The 22,456-nt window shown below is 42.7% G+C and overlaps 2 protein-coding genes across 24 annotated transcripts in view; one reads left to right on the top strand and one right to left on the bottom strand.

Moving 5' to 3' along the window:
• PKN2 (protein kinase N2) overlaps positions 1–10,957 on the top strand; it is a 128,794-nt gene extending 117,837 nt beyond the window's left edge. For 13 of the 18 annotated variants that reach the window (XM_021090337.2, XM_021090333.2, XM_021090335.2 and 10 more), the window contains 6 exons: positions 217–279; positions 1,683–1,759; positions 4,889–5,031; positions 7,395–7,502; positions 8,236–8,316; positions 8,403–10,957. In XM_021090337.2, the coding sequence (XP_020945996.1) occupies positions 217–279; positions 1,683–1,759; positions 4,889–5,031; positions 7,395–7,502; positions 8,236–8,316; positions 8,403–8,606 (676 nt within the window). In that variant the 3' untranslated portion in view covers positions 8,607–10,957. The remainder of the gene's footprint in view (positions 1–216; positions 280–1,682; positions 1,760–4,888; positions 5,032–7,394; positions 7,503–8,235; positions 8,317–8,402) is intronic. The other 5 variants (XR_014844851.1, XR_014844849.1, XR_014844850.1 and 2 more) reach the window with 1 other exon arrangement.
• GTF2B (general transcription factor IIB) overlaps positions 1–22,456 on the bottom strand; it is an 87,191-nt gene that overhangs the window by 18,614 nt on the left and 46,121 nt on the right. For 2 of the 6 annotated variants that reach the window (XR_014844872.1, XR_014844866.1), the window contains one exon: positions 18,140–18,243. The gene's annotated coding sequence lies outside the window, so the exon portion shown is untranslated. Of the gene's footprint in view, positions 1–18,139; positions 18,244–20,838; positions 20,979–21,858; positions 21,966–22,456 lie in introns of those variants that run through there. The other 4 variants (XR_014844870.1, XR_014844873.1, XR_014844871.1 and 1 more) reach the window with 3 other exon arrangements.

Here is a 22,456-nt window from a genome sequence, read left to right as displayed (position 1 = left end):
CAAAGCTAATGGCTTCCATTTCAGAGACTGTATTTTTTCTTATTTAATTTCACCCCTAATATTTAGCATACATCTTACTTAGATGTCTGACACATAATAGGCGTGATTATGTTTGTGGAATTAGCTGCAGAATTCTGCGTTGAAGCTAAAACTATATACTGGGATTCAAGAGCAGTGGAGTTTATTAAACTTCTTTTGATTTAATTCTTAAAACAGATTTTATGCTGCATGCGTGGTTCTTGGGTTGCAGTATTTACACGAACACAAAATTGTTTATAGGTAAGTAAAGTTTTGATACTTTCTAATTGCTTATTTTGATATGAATTAGAATTAAAGGTAATTAAGAAGTATATTTTCGTTGAGCCAACTTCTTAATTTTCTTTCATTTAAGTGACTGCTAAAAAAGTTAAACTCCAATTTTGAAAGACATTTTGACCCAGTAATTACATGATTCCTGTCTTTGTTCCTGGTCCTCTGCCCATTGCCTGATTTGAATTAGGCCTGTGAGAACACAGTTTACCAACAGCTGTGTCTCAGCGAGTAGTTCACGCTCGCCTGTCTACCGCAGAACACCTCTGTGCACTGCACTGCGGCTCCTCACAGCTGCTGTGGCGAAAGGCAGCTGGAGCCAGATTATCCAACCTCACCTTCACTGAGTCTTACTGTCAGCTAAACAGCGTACTTGGTGACGTAGCTGGATTATGTATTGGTGCAAACTCTTAACCAAAAGACAGACTAGGAACAGTGCGTAGCCCAGCAGCTAGTCTGTAGGTGACACAGAATAGCATCGCCTGACTGTAAACATCAGTTTGTTCAAACTTGGACCAGGGTTTCCAGCCCCTAATGGTTTCCTGACGGCCCTGTTTTACTCAAAAGAATAAAGTATTTTCCACTCGATTGTTAATCATTTAGTACGACTCAATAGCTTTTTCTCTTCGTTTTGAATTATTCTCTTAGAACGTTTAACCTGTTCCTTGTTACCTTATTTACTCTGTTAGTTTGACAGTTCTTTCTTACGGATAGTGTGGAGGCAAACTTTGCAGTTAGTCCAGGTTAAATGATCACAAGTAACAAATTAATAAAACTTCAGTTAAAGATGCTTAAACTCCTTCTATGCTTTAAAATATGTATTTAAAGAGTTCCCTTTGTGGCACAGCAGAAGCAAATCTGACTAGTATCCATGAGATGTGGGTTCAATCCCTGGCCTCTCTCAGTGGGTCGGCGATCCAGCATTGCCATGAGCTGTGGTGTAACTTTCAGATGCAGTTCCGATCCCTTGTGGCTGTGGCTGTGGTGTAGGCTGACAGCTGTAGCTCCGATTGGACCCCCTAGCCTGGGAACTTCCATATCCCACAGGTGCTGCCCTAAAAAGCAAAAATTTTTAAAATGTATATATTTTTTAAAAATAAAAAAATAGAGTAAACCTTCCTTTTTTGAATACATTATTCTTTTTGCACAAAACAGGAGAAAAATATTCAGAAACTATATTATATAAAGTAATAAACTTGCCAAAAAGAAGACAGTGAACATTTGTAATATAGTAGGTAAATCTCAAACCCTAACTTGAAAACATTCTTTTGGTAAAGTGTACAGCTCCTATTGAAATGGTATTTTTACTACCTTATCTACTGATTTTATTGATTTTTGTTTTGTTTTGTTTTGCATTTTTGTATCCTGAACAGAGATTTGAAATTGGATAACTTATTGCTAGATACAGAGGGCTTTGTGAAAATTGCTGATTTTGGTCTTTGCAAAGAAGGTAATTGGATATTTTAAAGTGCTTTATCTAATAGATTATTATTCCTTTGTACTTTGGAAGTTTTCAGGTTTGTCTAAGGACAGCAAAATGTATTTTTAACTTTAATGTGTTCTTTATTGAGACATTTTGGATTGTTCATATAACCTAATTATCGCATTATTAAGAATTTATTCTGTGAATATGAAGTTAGGTTTTAGAAATGATAGTATAAAAATAAGGTTCTCTTTGTATGATTAATAATTGTCATCGCCCGAAGAAAGCATTAGTTAAGCACTAAATGTTTTGCTTTACTGGGATTGCGCAAAGCAAATTAAATTACATGGTCCAAAGGTGCTTACTTCCTTCTTCGAACTTTTAACGTCTTACATGGGAAAAACAAATGCATATACCTCAGGAGTCTTTTACGTATTGAAGTGTGTGTGTGTGTGTAAATAAATACGTACATTGAGGAGACTGGACTCCGAGGTGGCATCAGAAAGTGTAAAGGACCAGAGTGTAGGCGCCTCACAGCCCTAGGTTTGAATCTTGGCTCTGCCCTTTACCGGCTGTGTGTCTCACTCTCAACCTCAGGTTACTTTTGACCTCGTCGAGTCTGTTTCCTCTGCTCTGAAGTGAATGTGATCCTTGCGGAGGAGTTCTGAGGATGAGACATGAGTAGGTGGCACAGCGCCTGCCGTTCAGTAACCAAGTGCATTAACATGTGCTGCTGGTGCTGACACGCACACTGTCTGTCTCCCCCTCTCCTCGAGCAGCTTCTTGTTTCCTCTCCAGTTGTCTTTTAACCCACTGCACTGGGCCAGGGATTGAACTCGAGCCGCTGCAGTCAGAGTCTTAAGCCACTATGCCACAGCAGCAACTCCCAGTGGATGTTTAACTATTATGTTGCTGGACAAGGCGTTCTCTTGGTGCATCGGGTTACGGATCCGACGTTGTCACTGCAGTGACTCGGGTGGCTGCTGTGACACACGTTCCATCTCTGACCCGGGAACTTGGATGTGCTACAAGCGCAGCCAAAAAAACTAAATAAATAAGTAGTTGGGTAAATGAATGAATGAACTTTGTAAATCTGTGTTCATCAGTTATCCACTGGCCTCCGAATTACTGAATCCAATGAAAGGTTTTTTTCTTTTATTGGACTTCCCTGTATTGGACACTCTTGGTTTTAAGGCTTTTGTTCCTCAGAGTCTGGCCCATTGCTCCAAGTTCCTAGTTAAAAACTACCTGAGAAGAGCAGTGCTCCCCAATGCTAATGATTGCCAAATCTGTGATTTCCTCTCCCAACATGTGTCATCAGCTCTCTACCAGACAGTTTTACCCGAACAGTCAAGAGGTACCTCAAACGCTTCACAGACCGAAGTCTGGTCTGTAGTGGGTGGCACCACAACCCTCTCTGTCTCCCGATTTGAAAGTGTGGCTTGTCCTGGGCTCTCCTCCTCACTGCTTTCCACGTCCATTCAATCAGCACATTAGCTGGCATCTCCCTCCTTCATATTTCTTAAATTTTGCATTTCCACTCTCCTGCTGCCAACCATTATCTTCTGACGAGACTGCTTAATAGCCTCTCTCTGTTCTCTTTCTCCTTGAAAGCAGTTTGCCATGTAACTGACAACGTGCACGAGGGGCCACGTAAACACAGATCTGACCAGGGCATAGCCCTGCTGGAAGCCGTCCCTGGCTGCGAGGCGGTAGCCTGCCTCCCTTGTCTGCCTGCCGCCTTCTCCGCCAGGTCCCTGGCGGCCCTCTGCCCAGTACCTTCGAGGCCTGCTTTCCGTCTCTGTCTCTCCGCCGCAGTCCCTTCTCTTAGCTCCGTTTGCTGACTCACACCTGCTCATCCCTCGCTGAACTTGGCCGCCAGTCCAGAGCAAGTCTCCCGGCCTCCCTCCTCCTGTCCCAGCTGTCAGTCAGCTTTAGGAGCCTTTCTTCGGGTTTCCATAGTATCTTGATCTTACCATAGCATTATAAAATTTTCTGTATTCTTTTGTTTTTCTCCAGTTTCCTATAAGCTCCTTAAAGACGAGAACTATGTCTTACTCTCATTTTTGTATTCTCACCATTTTGCACAGATGCCTAGGACATAATAAGTATTTAGAAAATATGCACTGAGTAACTGGACTTTTTAATGTGTTTTTCTTCCTTATCGTAAAAATATACATGGTGCATTGTAATCCTGGCTGACAGTTTTTGAGCATTTGCTGTGTGCCAAGCACATTGCCAAATGCTCATGTGAATGGTCTCCTTTAATGGATAACAGTCTTAAGAAGGTAAGAATTAACCACCGCGTACAGAGGAGTCTAGGCTTTGACAGCTAACATGTGGCAGAAGCTGGAATTTAAACCCCGGTCTTTGTGAAGTTCCCAGGCTAGTGGTCACATTGGAGCTGCAGCTGCCAGCCTACACCACAGCCACAGCAACACAGGAACCAAGCCACATCTGTGACCTGTGGCGCAGCAGCGCTGGACCCTTAGCCCACTGAGCGAGGCCAGGCATCGAACCCACATCCTCCTGGATACTAGTTGGGTTCTTAACCTGCTGAGCCACAACAGGAACTCCCATTTGGTCAACTCTTGATTATCCAGGGGTTTGCTTTTGGTGTTTTTTCAAACTATACTTAATGCTATTTTAGTTAGTTAGTTAGTTAGTTAGTTATGGCTGCACCCATGGCCTATAGACATCTCGGGCCAGGTATTGAACTCACGCCACAGCAGTGACAATACTGGATCCTTAACCCACTGAGCCACGTGGAAACTCCCTTAATGTTATTTTATAGTGAAGCAAATAAACACATTTAAAAGTTTTCATTGAAAACAGAAATTGAAGGTCCGAATCATTTCTCTTTTTTTATTTTGTAACTTCTTAGCACTCGAAAAGTAATGGCAAGAAAGAAAACAATACGTAGTAAAATGAAGGGTGGCGATTGTAGTTCTCTGTTTTTCCCTGTGGTTCGATAGAACGGCTGTTGCGCGGTGCCCCCGCACAGTCCTTAACATTGCCTTTAAGGCTTTGGCGGGGCTTGAGTGTGGTCACCCTGCACAAATGGGCACCTTTAATTTGCTTCCTAAGTATATCTTCTAACTTTTATGCTGGATTTATTTTCTCTGTTAACACGTCTTTAAATTTTCCCCTTTCCAGGAATGGGATATGGAGATAGAACAAGTACATTTTGTGGCACTCCGGAGTTCCTCGCCCCGGAAGTGTTAACGGAAACGTCCTACACGAGGGCGGTGGACTGGTGGGGTCTCGGTGTGCTCGTATATGAAATGCTGGTGGGCGAGGTAAGCAGTGTAAACTAGGGAAAGGGGAAAGGGGATGGAAAGAACAAAGCATATCATTTATAAAATGACCTCGTGGGTTCCCTGTGCAAGTCAACATGCTGTTTTAGACATTTTTACATATACTAACAGTCGCCTGTAATCTGTATTACTTTCATTGTCTTTGATGCTACATTACCTTCACTAAATCTTTTTTAGATTTTTATATATCTGTGGAATTATTACCAATGCTTTGAAAATAGTTTCTTAGGTTTCAGTGTTGCTGTGGTTATGTTTTATGATTTTAAAACGCCATCATGTTTAACTGGTCGTTTCATAGGCGATAGAAAGCAGGAAGGCCAATAAAAGGACCGTGCTCTCTACCTGTAAAGAAAAATCAGCTGTACATTGGTCAAAAGTAAATGTTACCTTCAAAAGCGATATAGCAGATATATAAGGATCCTTAACCTACTGAGCAAGGCCAGGGATTGAACCTGCATCCTCATGGATGCCATGTCAGGTTCTTAACCCACTGAGCCACAGTGAGAACTCTGTTCCATGTTTTTTTTTTTTTTTCAGTAGAGCTCATTGATTAAGCTCTTAACTACTAGGAGATAAAGAACAATTAATCTGGCTATTTCTTCACAATTGCTTTTTGTAATTAGATGTCTTTTTAGCATCTCTGTAAAAGGGTAGCTGGGAAAAGAACTAAACTTAAAACTCATTGCTACTCTAATTTTACAACATTGGTGAAATTTTAGTGTTAACTTTTTAAATGTAATAAAAGTGGGTCTTGGTTAAATTTTTATGAGTTGAAGATCTGAATCAACTCCACGAATAAAATAACATCTCAGGTCCCCTTTCACTGTGCCAAAGGAAAGTGAAGGGGTCAGAGCAGTTTAAAATGACCTTAGATATTGGTTAGATCCTCGGCATCTGAACAGACTATTGGATTCTTTTTATATGTGCTTGAAACTCATTCACTAGCCATTCATCGTTAGCCCTGTCAGCTTGTAACCTATTTGCAGAAAAAAGGAACTTCAACAACTTAACAAATATGTAGATGTATTTTTCTCTATTCCTAGACTTGTAGAGAGACAGTTTTCAAATACAGTCTGGACTGATATATAATATAACGACAAAGTGCTTTATATTACCATTGAAATTCTGTTCTGCTTTTGTTTTTAAGTTTTCTTTTCTGGCCGCCCTGGAGCATATCGAGTTCCCTGGCCAGGGAGGGATCAGATCCGAGCCACAGTTTCAGCCGGTGCCACAGCTCCAGCAACACCGGATCCTTTAACCCACTGTGCTGGGCCAGGGATCAGGCCTGTGGTCCTGGTGCTGCAGAGATGCTGCCAACCCCGTCGCGCCACGGTGGAAACACCTACCGATGCAATAGTCCCAGAAAGATAATTATTATAGTATAAGGTAGCAGGTGTTCAGCTTATATATGTATATTGAAGAAATTAATGAACAGACTTGATTTTGATACCACAAACTTAATAAGACCAAGTTTTATCAAAAGCAAAACTAAGATTTTGCTAACTGAAAAGTTGAAGATTTTCTTAGGGATGAGGAATAAGATGAGCAGTTCAGCTTTAAAAGGAAGCTGAGTTCTGAAATCGTTTTCACCAGTTCCTCAGGTCAAAGATCCTTCTCTCTGTTGATGGTGCTTTCTGCTTTGCTTGGTTCTTGTTCTTTAATAACTAACAGGAAGCAAGCAGCCAAATCGAAGCCATTCTGAAATTCCTTTCATGGACACACTTCAACATAGTTTTTCTCTGTGCGCATCAAACCGTTAGGCTGAATGTGATTTAACTGCTTGTTTACGGCTCTGGCATTGTTATCAGGGAACAACAATTTTAACATTCTGTTTACCAACTGCCCCAAGACCTGTTGTGTGTAGAGCACGTCGAATATGCCTGGAAACGTGTGCTGTTTAGTTCCTGAAGTTGAAAGTGTTGGCCGTTGCTCCCCCGTGCGGTCTCTGTGCCTGGTCTCTAAGTGTGTCTTGCTACCGGTCATTCGCTGTTGACCGTGAAGGGCGCGGGGGTACATCCGGATCCGCTGTGTTCCTGCCAGCTCTGGCCTTCCTCAGTCGAGTCGCGGGCGTTACCCTACTCGCCCTCCCTGTTTCCTTCTGTCTTTCCACACGAGTTCATCAACAGCATGTGGTCTCCTCCACACCATGGGGGCATAGATACCTGTTGTGGCCTCTTGTGGTCCTTATTTGGTTGGGGTTGTGGTGAGGCTGGGGGTTTTGGTTGCTTTTGTTTCTCCTATTTTCCTCACTACCTGGTTCTTGGTTGTACTTCAGAACGTTGCCTAGACGGTAAGATTTTAGCGTATTGAGCTCATTTTGACTGACGCAGAGTCGTGTCTTCTAGTCTCCCTTTCCTGGTGACGATGAAGAGGAGGTTTTTGACAGTATTGTAAATGACGAAGTGAGGTATCCAAGGTTCTTATCGACAGAAGCCATTTCAATAATGAGAAGGGTAAGAAATAATTATTTATCAACTACTGAGATTTATGTATTTATTTATTTTATTTTATTTATGTATTTATTTTTGCCTTTTTCGAGGGCCGCTCCCGCGGCATATGGAGGTTCCCAGGCTAGGGGTCTAATCGGAGCTGTAGCCGCCGGCCTACACCAGAGCCACAGCAACGCGGGATCTGAGCCGAGTCGGCCACCTACACCACAGCTCACGGCCACGCCAGATCCTTAACCCATTGAGCAAGGCCAGGGATCGAACCTGAAACCTCATGGTTCCCAGTCGGATTCATTAACCACTGTGCTGTGACGGGAACTCCTTAGTATTTATTTTTTTATTTTTGTCCTTTTAGAGCCGTACCCACGGCATATGGAGGTTCCCAGGCTAGGGGTCAAATCGGAGCTGCAGCTGCCGGCCTGCGCCAGAGCCACAGCTGCACCAGATCTAAGCCGTGTTTGCCCCTACGCCACAGTGCAGGGCACCGCTGTATCCTTAACCCACTAAGTGAGGCCAGGGATCGAGCCTGCATCCTCATGGATCCTAGTCAGATTCATTTCCGCGGGAAGTCCTGAGTTTTTTCGTATTGAAGAACAATTCCCAGTAGAGTTGTAGCAGTTGTTTTTTAGAGCATAGATGCTGCCTGGTGTAGAGAAACACATACCCTGGGAATCGTCTAAAGCTTTGCAAGTTATGATGATGTCTCTGATTTTCTCTTTCTTCCTTTCCATTGTATTAGTTACTAAGACGAAATCCTGAGCGGCGCCTGGGAGCTGGTGAGAAGGATGCAGAGGATGTAAAGAAGCACCCGTTTTTCCGAGTAAGTGTGCGAGTTAAATGTTTTTATCAAACTGTCGCCATTAGGAAGAGGAGACTAAAATGGGCCCTTTGTGTTTTGCAACCCAGTTAATTGATTGGAGTGCTCTGATGGACAAAAAGGTCAAGCCGCCCTTCGTTCCCACCGTGAGAGGGCGAGAAGACGTGAGTAATTTCGATGACGAATTTACCTCGGAGGCGCCTATTCTTACTCCACCTCGAGAACCAAGGATACTTTCAGAAGAGGAGCAGGAGATGTTCAGAGATTTTGACTACATTGCGGATTGGTGTTAAGTTCTGCACACTGTGAAACAAGCAGACTGGCTCACAAGAAGACCTCTTAAAATAACAACCTTCATTTGCTCTCTGTGCCACCAGTAGCTTCTGAGTTTGCTTAAAACACGTGACGATGTGTTTAAAAGTACTCTGCTAATACTTTCTTGAAACGTGGCCTCTCAATGTATTTTCACCGTAAATCTGAGCACTGGAAACAGTTTCGTGGAGTTTCAGCTGAATGAACATCGGCCATGAACATCCATCAAAAATGAACACTTTGGGATCAGTGGTCTTATTTTTAGAAAAAGAAAACTCTTCTGCAGCCCCCAGCTTCGCCGTATGCCTGCCTTCAGTGGCAGGAAAATGAATCAGCCAACTCTCTCAGCCGCGTCTTACAAAAAGAGAGAAGGGGCTCGGGTGCCGTTACTGCGCATACATAGCACGATTCCGTTTGAATAAGGCAGATGCTCTTGTTTTTTTTTTTTAAGAAATTACTGTCATATCAAAAAAAATGTAGTGGCAGTGTGTGCACATTTGGGGGCTTTCTTTAACGAAATGAATTGATGTCTTGAATTATAAATTTTCTATATTTATTAGGAGAAAAGATTTTATAGCCTTATCTTTATCAACCATGTAACACAGCCTCATAGCTTTCCAGAAGAGCTACTTGCCAAACAGTTTTGTTCATTAAATCAACCGTAGCGGAAACAAACAGGGACAACTTAACATCTGCATTTACTTAAAATTTTTAAATGAGGACTTATGATCAGCCTGAACCGAGGTACTGTTGCCTCTGCGCATTCCCAAAGTCTAGATACTCAGTATGTCACACCTCTTCTTCCAAAAGCGGTGAACTGGTTACTACTTTTTTGATACTCATTGTGCGTTTATCCGCCTAGTTCACCTTGTTCTCGTGTCTGCTGTAGAAGGGAAGCGTGTCGCTGTTGCAGCAGCGGGGTCGTCACTGTGTACATGCTGTGAACATGCGTATGTGCGAGTTGTCATGGAGTCCCGTCGGAGGTTTACCGTTGAAGCCCACCTCTTCATCCCTTTCGTGCAGTGGCCAGGCAGGCACCTCCGACTCCAGCGTGTACGTTTAGTGCATGTGTACATTGGAGGCCACTGGATCCAGAGGTTCATATTGGCAGTTACTGAGGGCAAAAGCAATATATTATAACAGAATGTATAAATATTTTTGATAAAACAGTCTATATTTTATAAAATTATTATAACACTAAAGCTGTACCTCAAAAGTCAAAAATAATTTGATCAAATACCTTTTGCAACACTTCGGAGGATCCACTTGTGGCTTTTTTTAATGCTCTTATAGGAAAGTGTTTTTGCAAGCCATGACTTTTCTACTTACCTGGAGTTTTTTTTGGGTTTTTTGTTTTAATTATTTTCCCTCCTCCTCTTACGACTTTATTGGTTTTCGTTAGCTCCGCAATAGCTAATCTTTGATTCTGTGCTTCATGTGGTAGAGTCGTCATACCTCAGGAAGAGCACGTGTTGACTGACCGAGTACTGAGTTAAGCGTTTCGTCACGGTGAGCTCTTGTCGTGAGGGCTGTTCAAGATTAAATCCCGTGAGAAAAATGAAAGCGCATGGATTTATAGAGAGTTGAGCTGAAAACATTTATGAATATTTCAGCCATGCCAGAGTGTGTCGGCATGTTTCTCTTGTCCTCTGAGAACAATTAAGATTGTTCAGAGATAATTCCTATTTCTTTATGAATTGATTATTGCCCATGATCCTTTGGGTGGAAATCTTATAGGAGGGAGCAATATGTTATTTAAAATTATTTTAAAATGCCATTGAACTTCCTTGGCAAAGGACAGTAGAGGATCTTAGTTTAATTGTCTGGTTTTAATTTAAACAGTGTTAATACAATTAAAAAAAAAAACAACACTAAATGCTTTTGAGGTACAGTCTGCTCACCTTTTCTGGTTCTCAAATGTGCAGAGAAAGCAAAGGCCTCAAACCGGCTTTTAGCTTTAAAACCCGACCTAACGCTTTGTAACCACACAGTGTACAGATTATTTTTAATTGAAGTCAATCACTAAAAAAAATTAGAGGGCAGGGTATATTCACACAATTAAGCTGAAGAAAGCACTAATTTTTTCTGTAGTCTTAAATATATATATTTTAGATTTTAAATTTTTAAACTCTATGGAGTGTAAATATATTTTGTTATTACTGTATGTGTAAGTGACTGCTCAAGCACTTTGCAAGGAAATCAGGATATTTTAGAATGGTACACTATGCATTCAGAAGAAATGTGCCTTCATGTCATTTTAAGAAAAAGTGTTTTGCAGTCGTAAGTCACCACAAATGCACAAATTAAAGTTGAAATAGATTGTAATTTGTAACTTTGTTTTTAAGTATTATTTCTTTTGGAAACTTCCTCTTGGTCAAAATATGTATGAATTAGCTTTACTGTATTCAGGATCTCAAAGACTGCTGCTTAGTTAGCCTTCTTGCAGGTACTTTTTGTCCTGGGAAGGACCAAGTTGTCTACTTCCCTGGTAATGATAGGAGATGTTGCATCTGCTCCGGTGGGACTGGTGGCATCTTTCATCCCGTGGCTGTTTATGGGATGCCTGTGTGCTAGACCCTGGGGATAGAAAGGCAGAAAAAAATCCCCCAAGTCTTTATAAGTGGAGACTGGTATGCATGAATGCTAAAGTGCAAGCAAACACTCTTCTCTTGTTTGAGATTAACTTACTTAATTTTAGGACCTGATCTTTTAGAAAACTGAAATGAAAACCGAATACTGGCCATTTATTTTATGGTTGTCTTTTTCGAAAATTGCAAACAGAATATTTTAGAAATATTCAGAAGATCCATGCCCTCTCTGTAGCGCAAATTCAGGCCATAAATGGAAATCACCATTGCATGTTGACTAAGTGAAAGGTGCATTATGGATTCAAATCTAACAAAATTTCTATAGGTGCTGCTAATCTCAAAGCAACTGAGGGTGAGCATGAGAAACCCAAAGGAGCACGTGCCAGGCCATGGGTTGCGCCCTGATACAGAGTTCGTGTTTACCTTCACGCTGTCTTTTGAGATCTCTTACTTCTCTGAGACATCAGCTGTGTGTGCATATATGTACATAATTAGATGTGTTTATAAACATAAATATATACGTATGTAAGTAGAGGTAAGTGTTTAATTTTAAGAGTCAGAAATCTTGCATAATTTCTACCTCTAGTATCATGACTCAGTGGACGCTCTCAGACACGCCGCACAACCCCTCATGGGGGGCTTTGCTGGTCTTCAAGGTAAGAGTGCACGACCGCAGCCCTCACCCCAAGCTAGCGGCGCAACTTGAGCACGGAGGACTATTTCAGAAATATTCAGAAGATCCATGCTCTCTCTGTAGCACTGGGGCTCCGGCACCTGAGTTAGGAGGTACCCAAGCACCGGAGGGAGAAGACTCAGAGCCTGGGACAGAAGCCGACTCCACCAAGAAGGAGGAGGACGGAGAGGGTAAGAGGCGCAAGGGCAGAGAGCCCACGTTGGGGGTGCTGCCGAGGATGGGTTTCTACAGCAGTAACCCAAGAATGACGAACCTGAATGGTGGTAGAACTTGGGTTCTGTGCTGCAGCCCTCTAGGGGAGCTCAAGGGCTGTTTTGCACATCACCTTCTACCAGTAAAATCAGATACTTGGCGAATGAGAGCTGCTTCAGGGTGGAAATAGAGGACTTCCGCGGATGAGGACCAGGTTGCACACTGTCACAGAAGACCAAAGACACGAAAGACGGCACGCTACCCTGAAGGAAAGCCAGCGAAAATAGTAGATAGAGCCATCCCCTCCAAAAGACTGCAAGTATTAGAACCCTCAGATTCAAAGTACATATAAAATGTTTATACACCTAAAATTTACCAGGACAGATATGTAAAGTGAAATTTGAAAGAAATAAACATTTTTAAAAATCCAAAAATAAAAATATATAATTGATCAAATATGAGCCTCCGTGGAAGCGTTAACGGCAGATTAGGCAGGTGAAAAGAGGGCTAGAGAACTCAGAGATATTTGTGAGAGATAATCCTGAATGAATAAGGACATGGAAAATACGAAAGGGCCGGAAGGTGGAAGGAAGGGAGACTCAGAAGGAATGAAAGAGAGGCAGGATTTAGAGAGAGAGGCTGCAAACACTCCCCGAGGTAAAACACAAGTACAGTATTCCCCAGAGAGGACAGATGTCAGTACCAGCGTGGAGTCGTGTAGTGAAACTGCCAAGGACAGACCATCTGAAACTATCCAGGGAGAAAAGACCAATGTCTATAAAGAATAGCAGCTAACTTTGCAGTAGCAGCAGCAGGAACCGTGGAATGTGGTTTTCGGAGCGTTGGAAAATACTTAACCTGGAGTTACGTAGAGTAAAATTACTTTCTTTTTAAGAATGAAAGCAATTAGAAACGTTTTTTAAAGGAGGGTGTATGATTAAACGTCCTACTCAAAAGGAAATGCCTCAAGAAAAAAGGGGTTTTGGAGTTCCCGTCATAGTGCAGTGGTTAATGAATCCGACTGCGGGTTCAATCCCTGGCCTCGCTCAGTGGGTTGGAGATCCGGTGTTGCCGTGAGCTGTGGTGTAGGTCACAGATGGGGCTTGGATCCCGAGTTCCTGTGGCTGTGGTGTAGGCTGGCAGCTACAGCTCTGATTAGGCCCCTAGCCTGGGAAACCTCCACATGCCACGGGTGTGGCCCTAAAAAGCAAAAAAAAAAAAAAATTAAAAAAAAAAGCGTCTCATAAGAAGAAAAAAAGCACCGGATGTAGCGTCCGTGAGGATGCAGGTCTGATCCCCGGCCTTGCTCAGTGGATTAAGGTTACGGCATTGCCACAAGCTGTGGTGTAGGTCACAGATCTGGCTCAGATCTGGTGTTGCCGGGATGTTGGCGTTGGCCTGCAGCTACAGCTCTGTTTCACCCTCTAGCCCAGGAGCTTCCATATGCCACAGGTGCAGCCTAAAAAAAGAAAAAATAAATATACACACATACATACTTAGGAAAGTTGAAGGTTAAAAAGAGGAAATATGTATAATGCAAAAAAGGAGTTCCCGCCATGGCTCAGTGGTAAATGAACGCAACCAGTACCCATGAGGACACGGGTTCAGTCCCCCGCCTGGATCAGTGGGTTAAGGATCCAGCATTGCCGTGAGCTGTGGTGTAGGTCTCAGATGCAGCTCGGATCCTGTGTTGTGGTGTAGGCCAGCAGCCGTAGCTTCAATTCGACCCCTATCCTGGGAACCTCTATAAGCAGCGGGTGCGACCCTAAAAAGACAAAAAAAAACCCATAACCCAGTCAAACTAAAGCTATGGCAGCTGTACATCAGGAGCTGGCAGATTTCATTGGGGTGTAGAGGATTTCAAATCACGTTAGTGGACAACGGACTTTTTAATCAGCAAAGAGGATTTGAGCAAAGCAGTCGGCTTGTCGAGTGACCATACCTAGGTCTCTGCCTCCAGCGGCTTGAATCCGTGTTCTTTTCAAGTACCTATGGAGCATGTATGAAAATTGAGCCGCAAAACAAATTGCAGAAAATTACAGAGTTAACTAATTATGTTTTCTATCTGGTTAGGACAAAAAGATTATTAATATTTGAGAAAAATGTACCTTTAATGAAAATGAAGAAATAGGAGTTCCCAGCATAGTGCAGCGGAAATGAATCTGACTAGGAACCATTAGGTTGCAGGTTCGATCCCTGGCCTCACTCAGTGGGTTAAGGATCTGGCATCGCTGTGGCAGTGGTGTAGGCAGGCAGCTGTAGCTCTGATTGGACCCCTAGCCAGGGAAGCTCCATATGCCACGGGTGTGGCCCTAAAAAAAAAAAAGAAAAAAAAAAAGAATAGTGATAAATACTTAGATACACTGTAATAACTGTCAGACATAAAAATCAAAATAATGCTATTTGCAGCAACATGGATGGAACTAGAGATTCTCATACTAAGTGAAGTAAGTCAGAAGGAGAAAGAAATACCTTAGATGTGGAATCTAATATATGGCACAAATGAACCTATCGACAAAATCGAAACAGACTCCCAGACATAGAGAACAGACCTGCGGTTGCCAAGGGGATGGGGGAGGGAGTGGGAAGGATGGGGAGTTGGGGGTTAGTAGCTGCAAACTCTTATTTAGAAGCGATAAGCAATGAGGTTCTGCTGTACAGCACAGGCAACTGTATACAATCTCTTGGGATGGAACATGATGGGAGATAGTATGAGAAAAAGAACGTGAGTATGTGTGCGACTGGGTCACTGCGCTTTTCAGCAGAAAATGACAGCACTGTAAATCAACCATACTTTAACAAAAAAAAATGGCAGGTAAAAAAAAAAAAAAACCTTACAATTGAGTAATAGTAAAAACAGTATATCCCAAAACTTGAGGTGAAGCAAAAGTGATTCTTCCAGGAAACTTTATAAAGTAAATGCTTATTAGAAAAAGGAAGGTTAAAAATTGATCAAATTATTCAGTTTAAGAAGTTGGGGGAGGGAGCAGACAATAAATAGTAAAAATATTCAATATAATTGAAACAAAAGCCAAAATCTTGTTCCTTTAAAATGCTAGCAAAGTAGATACTGGTCTAAAAAGACTGAAAGAAGTTCCCACTGTGGCCGTGGCGCAGTGGTTAACAAATCCGACTAGGAACCATAAGGTTGCAAGTTCGATCCCCGGCCTTGCTCGGTGGGTTAGGGATCCGGCATTGCCGTGAGCTGTGCTGTAGGTCGCAGACATGGCTCAGATCCCACGTTGCTGTGGCTCTGGTGTAGGCCAGCGGCTACAGCTCCGATTAGACCCCTAGCCTGGGAACCTCTATTTGCCGTGGGAACGGCCCTAGAAGAGGCAAAAAAAGACAAAAAATAAAAAGATGGAAGATAAGGGAAAGCATAAATACTGCCTATTTAGGTGAAAATGCAAATATAGCAAAGATTTTTTTAATTGAAAGAAAATACTACCCATATTAAATAAATTTGGATACTTAAAATATTGATTATCTTTGAAAAGTGTAAAAATACTAAGCCAGAAAAAAATTAAAGACCGAATAATTTTATAACTATTTAATAAAAAGAGAAAAGTTAAAAGTCTTTCCACAGAGAAAACAATTGGTCTAGCTGGTTTTACAAGTAAATTCTTCCAACCTTTCAAGGAAGAAATTACTTCACACAGTTTTTGAGATAATGGGGAAAAGTTATATATTCTAAGTCATTCTGTGAAGTCATTGTATACTCTTTGCAACAAAATTTGCTAGAGTGTTTCTAGCAAATTTCAGCCATGAACATTGATGTTAAAACACTAGAAAAAAATGACCAAATCAGATGCAGTGATGTGTACATACGTGTATGAAAAAGACACCTCCATTAGCAAATTTGCCTTCTCCTGGTAATGCCAGGATGGCTTCACCGAAAATCTGTAATTTTCATTTGCCGTAGGAACAGAGTAAAGGGAGAGAAAGGAATACATTCAGAAGCAGCTGGTCCCAGTCTTGCTTTAGAAGGGGTGGAGGTGATGGGGATAAGCTGTATCTGAAGTAGCACAAAACACACCAGGGACTAACGTCAACAGCATCCCATGCAGGAGGCCGTCCCCTTAACACTGGGGAGTAGAATTAGAATGTCTCTCGTTCCTTCTTTTCAGCAATGACGTCTGCTTCTTGCAATAATATAATAGAAAATGCTCCGTAGGTAGAACCAGGAAAACTGTTTCTCCGTATGGAAAGTGAAAAGACATTGAATTTCTTTGTCACACCATACATTAAAAAAAGGTATTAAAAAGGTGTCAAAAGTAGGGCTTTTGAAAGTATTACATGTAGGAGAAGAAAGCATGTAAATGTAAGAGATTCACCTGTAATAAATAGTAACAAAATTCAAAATTTTGGTTTATCGAAAGACATCATAAAGTAAAAAGGCAAGTCATAAACTGGCAGATTTTTTCCATCGCAGGTAACAGGGAAAGACTATTAAAAATATTCAAAATCCCGGAACTCAATAAGGCAAAGAGGGGAAGAGGCCGAAAGATCTGAACAGATACTTCGCACGCACAGTGAAGACGTCCAGTCTGAACCCAACCAGAAGCTGCAAAATCAAGGCCATTCGGGAAGACGTGCCGGCTTCCTTAGGAAAATGGCTGCTTAGTTTCTCTGCCCACTTTTCAATGAGATGATCTGGTTTTTCTGGTATTGAGTTATGTGAGTTCTTTGCGTATTTTGGCTGTTAACCCTTTATCTGACACGTGGTTTGCAAGCCTTTTCTCCCACTTGTAGGTTACCTTTCCATTTTTGTTTATTGTCTCTTGCTGTGCAGAAGCTTTTTTGTTTGATGTAGTCCCACTTGTTTTTGCTTTTGTAGCTTGTGCCAGTTCTATATATAAAAAAAGCATTGCTCAGACCATTGTCAAGGAGCTTCGTCCCTATATTTTTTCCTTGGAGTTTTATGGTATTAGATCTTGTGTTTAAGTCTTTCATCCATTTTGGGTTAGTTTTTGAGTGGTATGCAATAGAGGTCCAGTTTCATTTTTCTGCCTTTGCCCCAGTTTTCCTAACACCGTTTACTGAGGGAGCTACCATTTCCCATTGAGTGTTCTTGGATCCCTTGTCAAATATTAATTGACTCTAAATGCAAGAGGGTTATTTCTGGGCTCTCTACTCTGTCCCATGTGTCAGTTTTTATGCTAGCCCCATGCTGTTTTAACGACTGTAGCTCTGTAGTATAGTTTGAGATGAGGAGGTGTGAATGCCTTTGGTTTTGTTCTTTCTCAGGATTGCTTTGGCTATTTGAGGTCATTTGTGGCTCCAAACAAATTCTTAGGATTGTTTTATTTTCTGTGAAAATGTCATTGGAATTTTAAGAGACTGCATTGAATACATAGCTGGCTTTGGGTAATACAGGTATTTTAACAATAATAATAATTCTGATCCATGAACACAGCCTATCTGCCTGTTTGTGTCTTCAGTTTCTTCAGAGGCTTTTAGTTTTCATTGTACAGATCTTTCACTTCCTTGGTTAAATTTAATCCTAAATACGTTATTGTTTTTGATGCTATTGTAAAAGCGATATTTTTTATTTCCTTTTTAGATGTTTCATTGTTTATGTTAGAAATGCAACTGATTTCTGTATGTTGACTTTATATCCTGCATCTTTACTGAAGTCGTTGATTAGTTATAATGGTTTTTTGGGTGAGTCCTCAGGGTTTTCTTTGTATAAGATAAAATCTGCAAATAACAACAATCTGCAAATTACTTCCTCCTTTCCAGCATGGGTGTCTTTTCATTTCTTGCTTGATATTTTCCTCATTCCAGTTTTGATTGCTTGCTGATTTGTTGTGGCTTTATTTTCTTATACACTGGAGACAGAAATACTGTCTCTCTGTTGAAAGATTCGGTTGTCCTCCAGCATGGAAACACATTGCCATTCTTAAGTTGGGCATAGGTGTGAAAGATGGGCTTGCATCTGGGAACTAGCTTGTGCACCCCCAGAAACGTGTGTGTGTGTGTGTGTGCACATATGTACTTATTTATATGGAGACATGTGGGGAGATCTATGGAGACATACCTGCATCTCAAATCTGTAAGCGTTGGGATCACTGGGCACAGTAAGAAGTACATCTGTGCAAGGCAGGCAAAGTTGAGTCCAGCTGCTCCCTTGCCGGGTTCCTGCTGAAAGGTGGGCTTATTAGGAGAGAGGAGAGTAATAGACAAGTCGTCTATAAAACTGCAGTCATTTCTCCTTCTCGCTTGTGTGGATGTGCATATGCCAAGTAGGTATCTATATAAATTAAACACCTGCTGGGTATTGTCGAGGTTATGTAATCATGCGCAGTCATTTGTAAACACCCCTCCTCCCTTCCGTAGTCAGCCCCATGTATCGCCCAGGCGTGAACACACCTGAACAGAAGGCCAGAAATCCAGGGTCTCGAGACCACCCTCCCGGCCCCGGGCTTCCGAGGGCAGTTTAAACGTTCGTATTTTCACTCACCCTTTCGACCTTGTTTTTTTTCCCCTTTCTACTCAGATCTACCTTATTCACTTGCTTGTCATCCTATATTAATCAGGTCTCTGATCTGAAACCTTTTTTTTTTTTTTTTTTTTTTTTGTCCTTTTGCCTTTTCTAGGGCTGCTCCTGTGGCGTATGGAGGTTCCCAGGCTAGGGGTCTCATCGGGGCTGCAGCCTCTGGCCTACGCCACAGCCACAGCAACGTGGGATCTGAGCCGCATCTACAACCTGCACCCCAGCTCTTGGCAACGCCGGATCCTCGACCCACTGAGCGAGGCCAGGGATCGAACCACAACCTCATGGTTCCCAGTCGATTCATTAACCACTGTGCCACAGTGGGAACTCCTGAAACCATTTCTTGCTGGTGATGTTATGTTGGGTATTTTTCCTCTTTTTAGAAGTGCAATAGCAATGTTTTAAGATTTTAAGTAGTCTCCATATATGATCTCACTTCATCCCCAAGGCCGCCCTTGGGAAGCTTGGAGAGGAACGTTCGTGCCCAGCGCTCCCAGCTGCCACGTGGCAGAGCCGGGACGCTGACCCCGCCTCGGCCCGTGCTTTTCCTGTTACACTGCACACCGTGTGTTTAAGTTGGTTTTAAATTCGACTAGTCGGTAGTCAGCTCCTCCTGGAAGCAAGAGGAGGGCAGGGGGACCTTACCCCTCCCCGAGGAGGGGCGCCAACGCCTCGGTGCTTTGGGCCCCCCCACGGCCTCACGGCGGGAGAGTGTGGCCTCAGAGGCTCCCACTCGGTCCCAGTCTGATCCCTTGGCGGACGCGCCCATCCTCAGATCTGTCTTTGTCAAGCATGTTTTCACCTCTGTAACTAAGGCACAACTGAGATACTATTTGAGATCATTTAAGCATTTTATTTCCCAACAACCTTCCTCCCAGCCCTCATTGGAATAAATTATTACATTGGAAATTGCAAAATAATTTTCCAGCTCTCGTATTTCATCTACATGCATTAGCTGCTGTTCCTGTTTCTTTTTCTTTTTTTTTTTTTTGAGCTTTCTCTTTTGTCCTTCCCTAACTTTTTTTAGTATCATTGTGAATGCACGGCTTCTTTAAATCATTGTATTACAACCCATTACTATCACTGCTTTGTGCCTGGGTGCTTACACTGTCCCCAGATTTGACCCCATTGGTCTTTGAGTGCCTCCTTGCTTTCTTGCCCTGTAAGATGTTCTGGGGCCACTGTATGTGTTCCCTACAAATCGAAATCTGGACTTAGCTTTGCTGTTGTTGTTCAAGAAAGAATATCTAGAAACTAAAATCTGATTGTTGTTGTTAAGTCATGAAAGCTAGACCCTTTCAGTTGAGAGAGCTAGGAAATGCACCTTTTCCAAATTATGTTTGGTTTTTATTTGTTTTTTAATGGCTATACCTGGGGCACAGGGAAGGTCCCGGGTCAGGGACTGAATCCAAGCCACAGCGGTGACCTACTCCGAAGCTGCTAGGGATCAAACCCATGCCTCCCAGCAACCTAAGCCACTGCATTAAGATTCTTAACCCACTGCACCACAGTGGGAACTCCCGGTTCATGCTGATTTAAGTGAAACTTCACAGGATCCTTTTTTTTTTTTTTTTTTTTTTTTTGGTCTCTGTAGGTCCACACCTGTGGCATATGGAGGTTCCCAGGCTAGGGGTTGAATCAGAGTGGTAGCTGCCAGCCTACGCCACAGCCACAGCAATGCAGGATCAGAGCCGAGTCTGCAACCTACACCACAGTTCACGGCAACGCCGGATCCCCAACCCACTGAGCAAGGCCATGGATTGAACCTGCATCCTCATGGCTGCGAGTCAGATTCGTTAACTGCCGAGCCAACGATGGGAACTCCTGGGATCCTTTTTTAAATTGTTATTATTAAGGTATAGGTGATTTACAATGTTGCATCACAATTTCTAGGATTCCTTTTCGACTCATCCTCATTTCGTATTTGGTCTGTCTCCTGCTATTGAAAAATCCTCATTTTAAAGAGTCTGCATTTGGTGACCCAGCTTCATACTAGAAAGCATTATTTTTCCCTTGTTTTAGAAAAGCTTATTTGGTTTACCAAAGTGATCACTATGCTTTATTTGAAAATTATATGAAAGCTTAAAAGTCTCATGTCACTACCTTTGGTGCCTCCATGGGAACCACAGATCAATGATCCTAAAAATACAATTCAGTTTTCAGGTGATTGTTGTCATAGCTCCTAATTTCTGTTTTCTTTTTAGCTATTTATGCAAAGTCACCGCACTCCCAAGTTTCCTTACCCTGGAGTACAGGTGCACGTTTTCCATTCTCAGTGGAATCCAGTTCAGTATTTCTGACACAGCATCAGGCTGAATTGTAGCATTTGCTTCTTCATGCTTTTTACATTTCAGTGAACCACTTCTGAGTCAGTTTTAATTCTCTTGAAATATCAATTTAATGCAATAAAATAAAAATAATGAAAAATGCAAACTAACCAAAATGAAACAATAGGCAAATGACAACATTGCTTTATCTGGCTAATGCAGTCTATGGAGTATGCATGAAATATTTGAGGATGTAATTGCAGTAACTACTTTTGACTTTTAGAAATTTGAAATTATGTGAAAAAAAACTTAATCCCAGTAATTTTATCTCTGACTCCCAAACTTCTAAACTTAGTAGACTTCCAGGCATTTCCAGCACCAAGGCACCGTAAAAAAGAGTGTGGCTTGGAGTGCCCGTCATGGCGCAGCAGAAACGAATCCAACGAGGAACCATGAGGTTGTGGGTTCAATCCCTGGCCTTGCTCAGTGGGTTAAGGATCTGATGTTGCCGTGAGCTGTGGTGTAGGTCACAGATGTGGCTCGGATCTGGCGTTGCTGTGGCTGTGGTGTAGGCTGGCAGCTGTAGCTCCCATTAGACCCCTAGCTCCAGAACCTCCATATGCCGAGGGTGTGGCCCTAAAAAGACAAAAGACAAAAAAGAAAAAAGAGTGTGGCTTATTTCTCATCCACCATCCTGGACTCAACAAATCCAGAGCTCTTTGACTAAAGTAAATAAATTGCAAGTCGACTGGTCAAGTGCCCCTGGCACCTCCTTGGCACCTGCCTTTCTTTACGTGCTGATGCCACAGCTGCAGGGCTTTCAAGTTGTTTGCATTATAGTCTAGTCAGAACAGGTAAAAGGCAAACACTAAAATGACCTTTTAAAAGTTGTCATTTGAGGCTGACACTCCAAACTGGAGATCTTTGAAATGAAGCCTATGGAGAAAAGAGTGGTCTGAATTAAAGTATGCGTAACTGTTTTGACTGGGAAATTACCTCCTTAATAAAGCTTTATATAAATTAAAACAGGAGTGCCCGCCTTGGCACAGCAGAAACGAATCCGACCAGGAACCATGAGGTTTCGGGTTCGATCCCCGGCCTTGCTCAGTGGGTTAACGATCCGGCGTTGCCGTGAGCTGTGGTGTAGGTGGCAGACGCGGCTCGGATCCCGCGTTGCTGTGGCTCTGGCGTAGGCTGGTGGCTGCGGCTCCGATTAGACCCCTGGCCTGGGAACCTCCATATGGTGTGGGAGCGGCCCTAGAAAAGGCAAAGAGACAGAAAAAAAAAAAAAAAAAAGGAAAAAAAACCACTAAAACAGAGGGCCTGTGTATTTCTTTACTCCGTGCTCGGTCTTGGGATAATCCGTGCTGAGCCGTGCAAGCCTAGAATCCGAGAAGCGGACCTGGCCGCAGAGGTGGGGGTGCCGGCTGGTAGCGGAGGTGGCGGGAGTAGGTGCGCCCCCCGGCGGCGGCTGCGGCGAGGAGCGAGGCGGCCTCCGGGACGCAGCGCCGAGGGCCGAGGAGCGGAAGACGCGGCAGGGACCGGCGCCCGCGGAGGGAAGCAAACGACGGCAGAGCAGCAGGGACGGGCTCCG

This window comes from Sus scrofa, chromosome 4 (assembly GCF_054392235.1).
Source record: "Sus scrofa isolate SSC_HxYL_T2T_F1_AM1 chromosome 4, Sscrofa_HxYL_maternal_Yorkshire_Landrace_v2.0, whole genome shotgun sequence".
Taxonomy (NCBI): Eukaryota; Metazoa; Chordata; class Mammalia; order Artiodactyla; family Suidae; genus Sus; species Sus scrofa.
The sequence above is the reverse complement of the archived record's forward strand: the minus strand, read 5'-3'. Positions and strand labels throughout refer to the sequence as shown.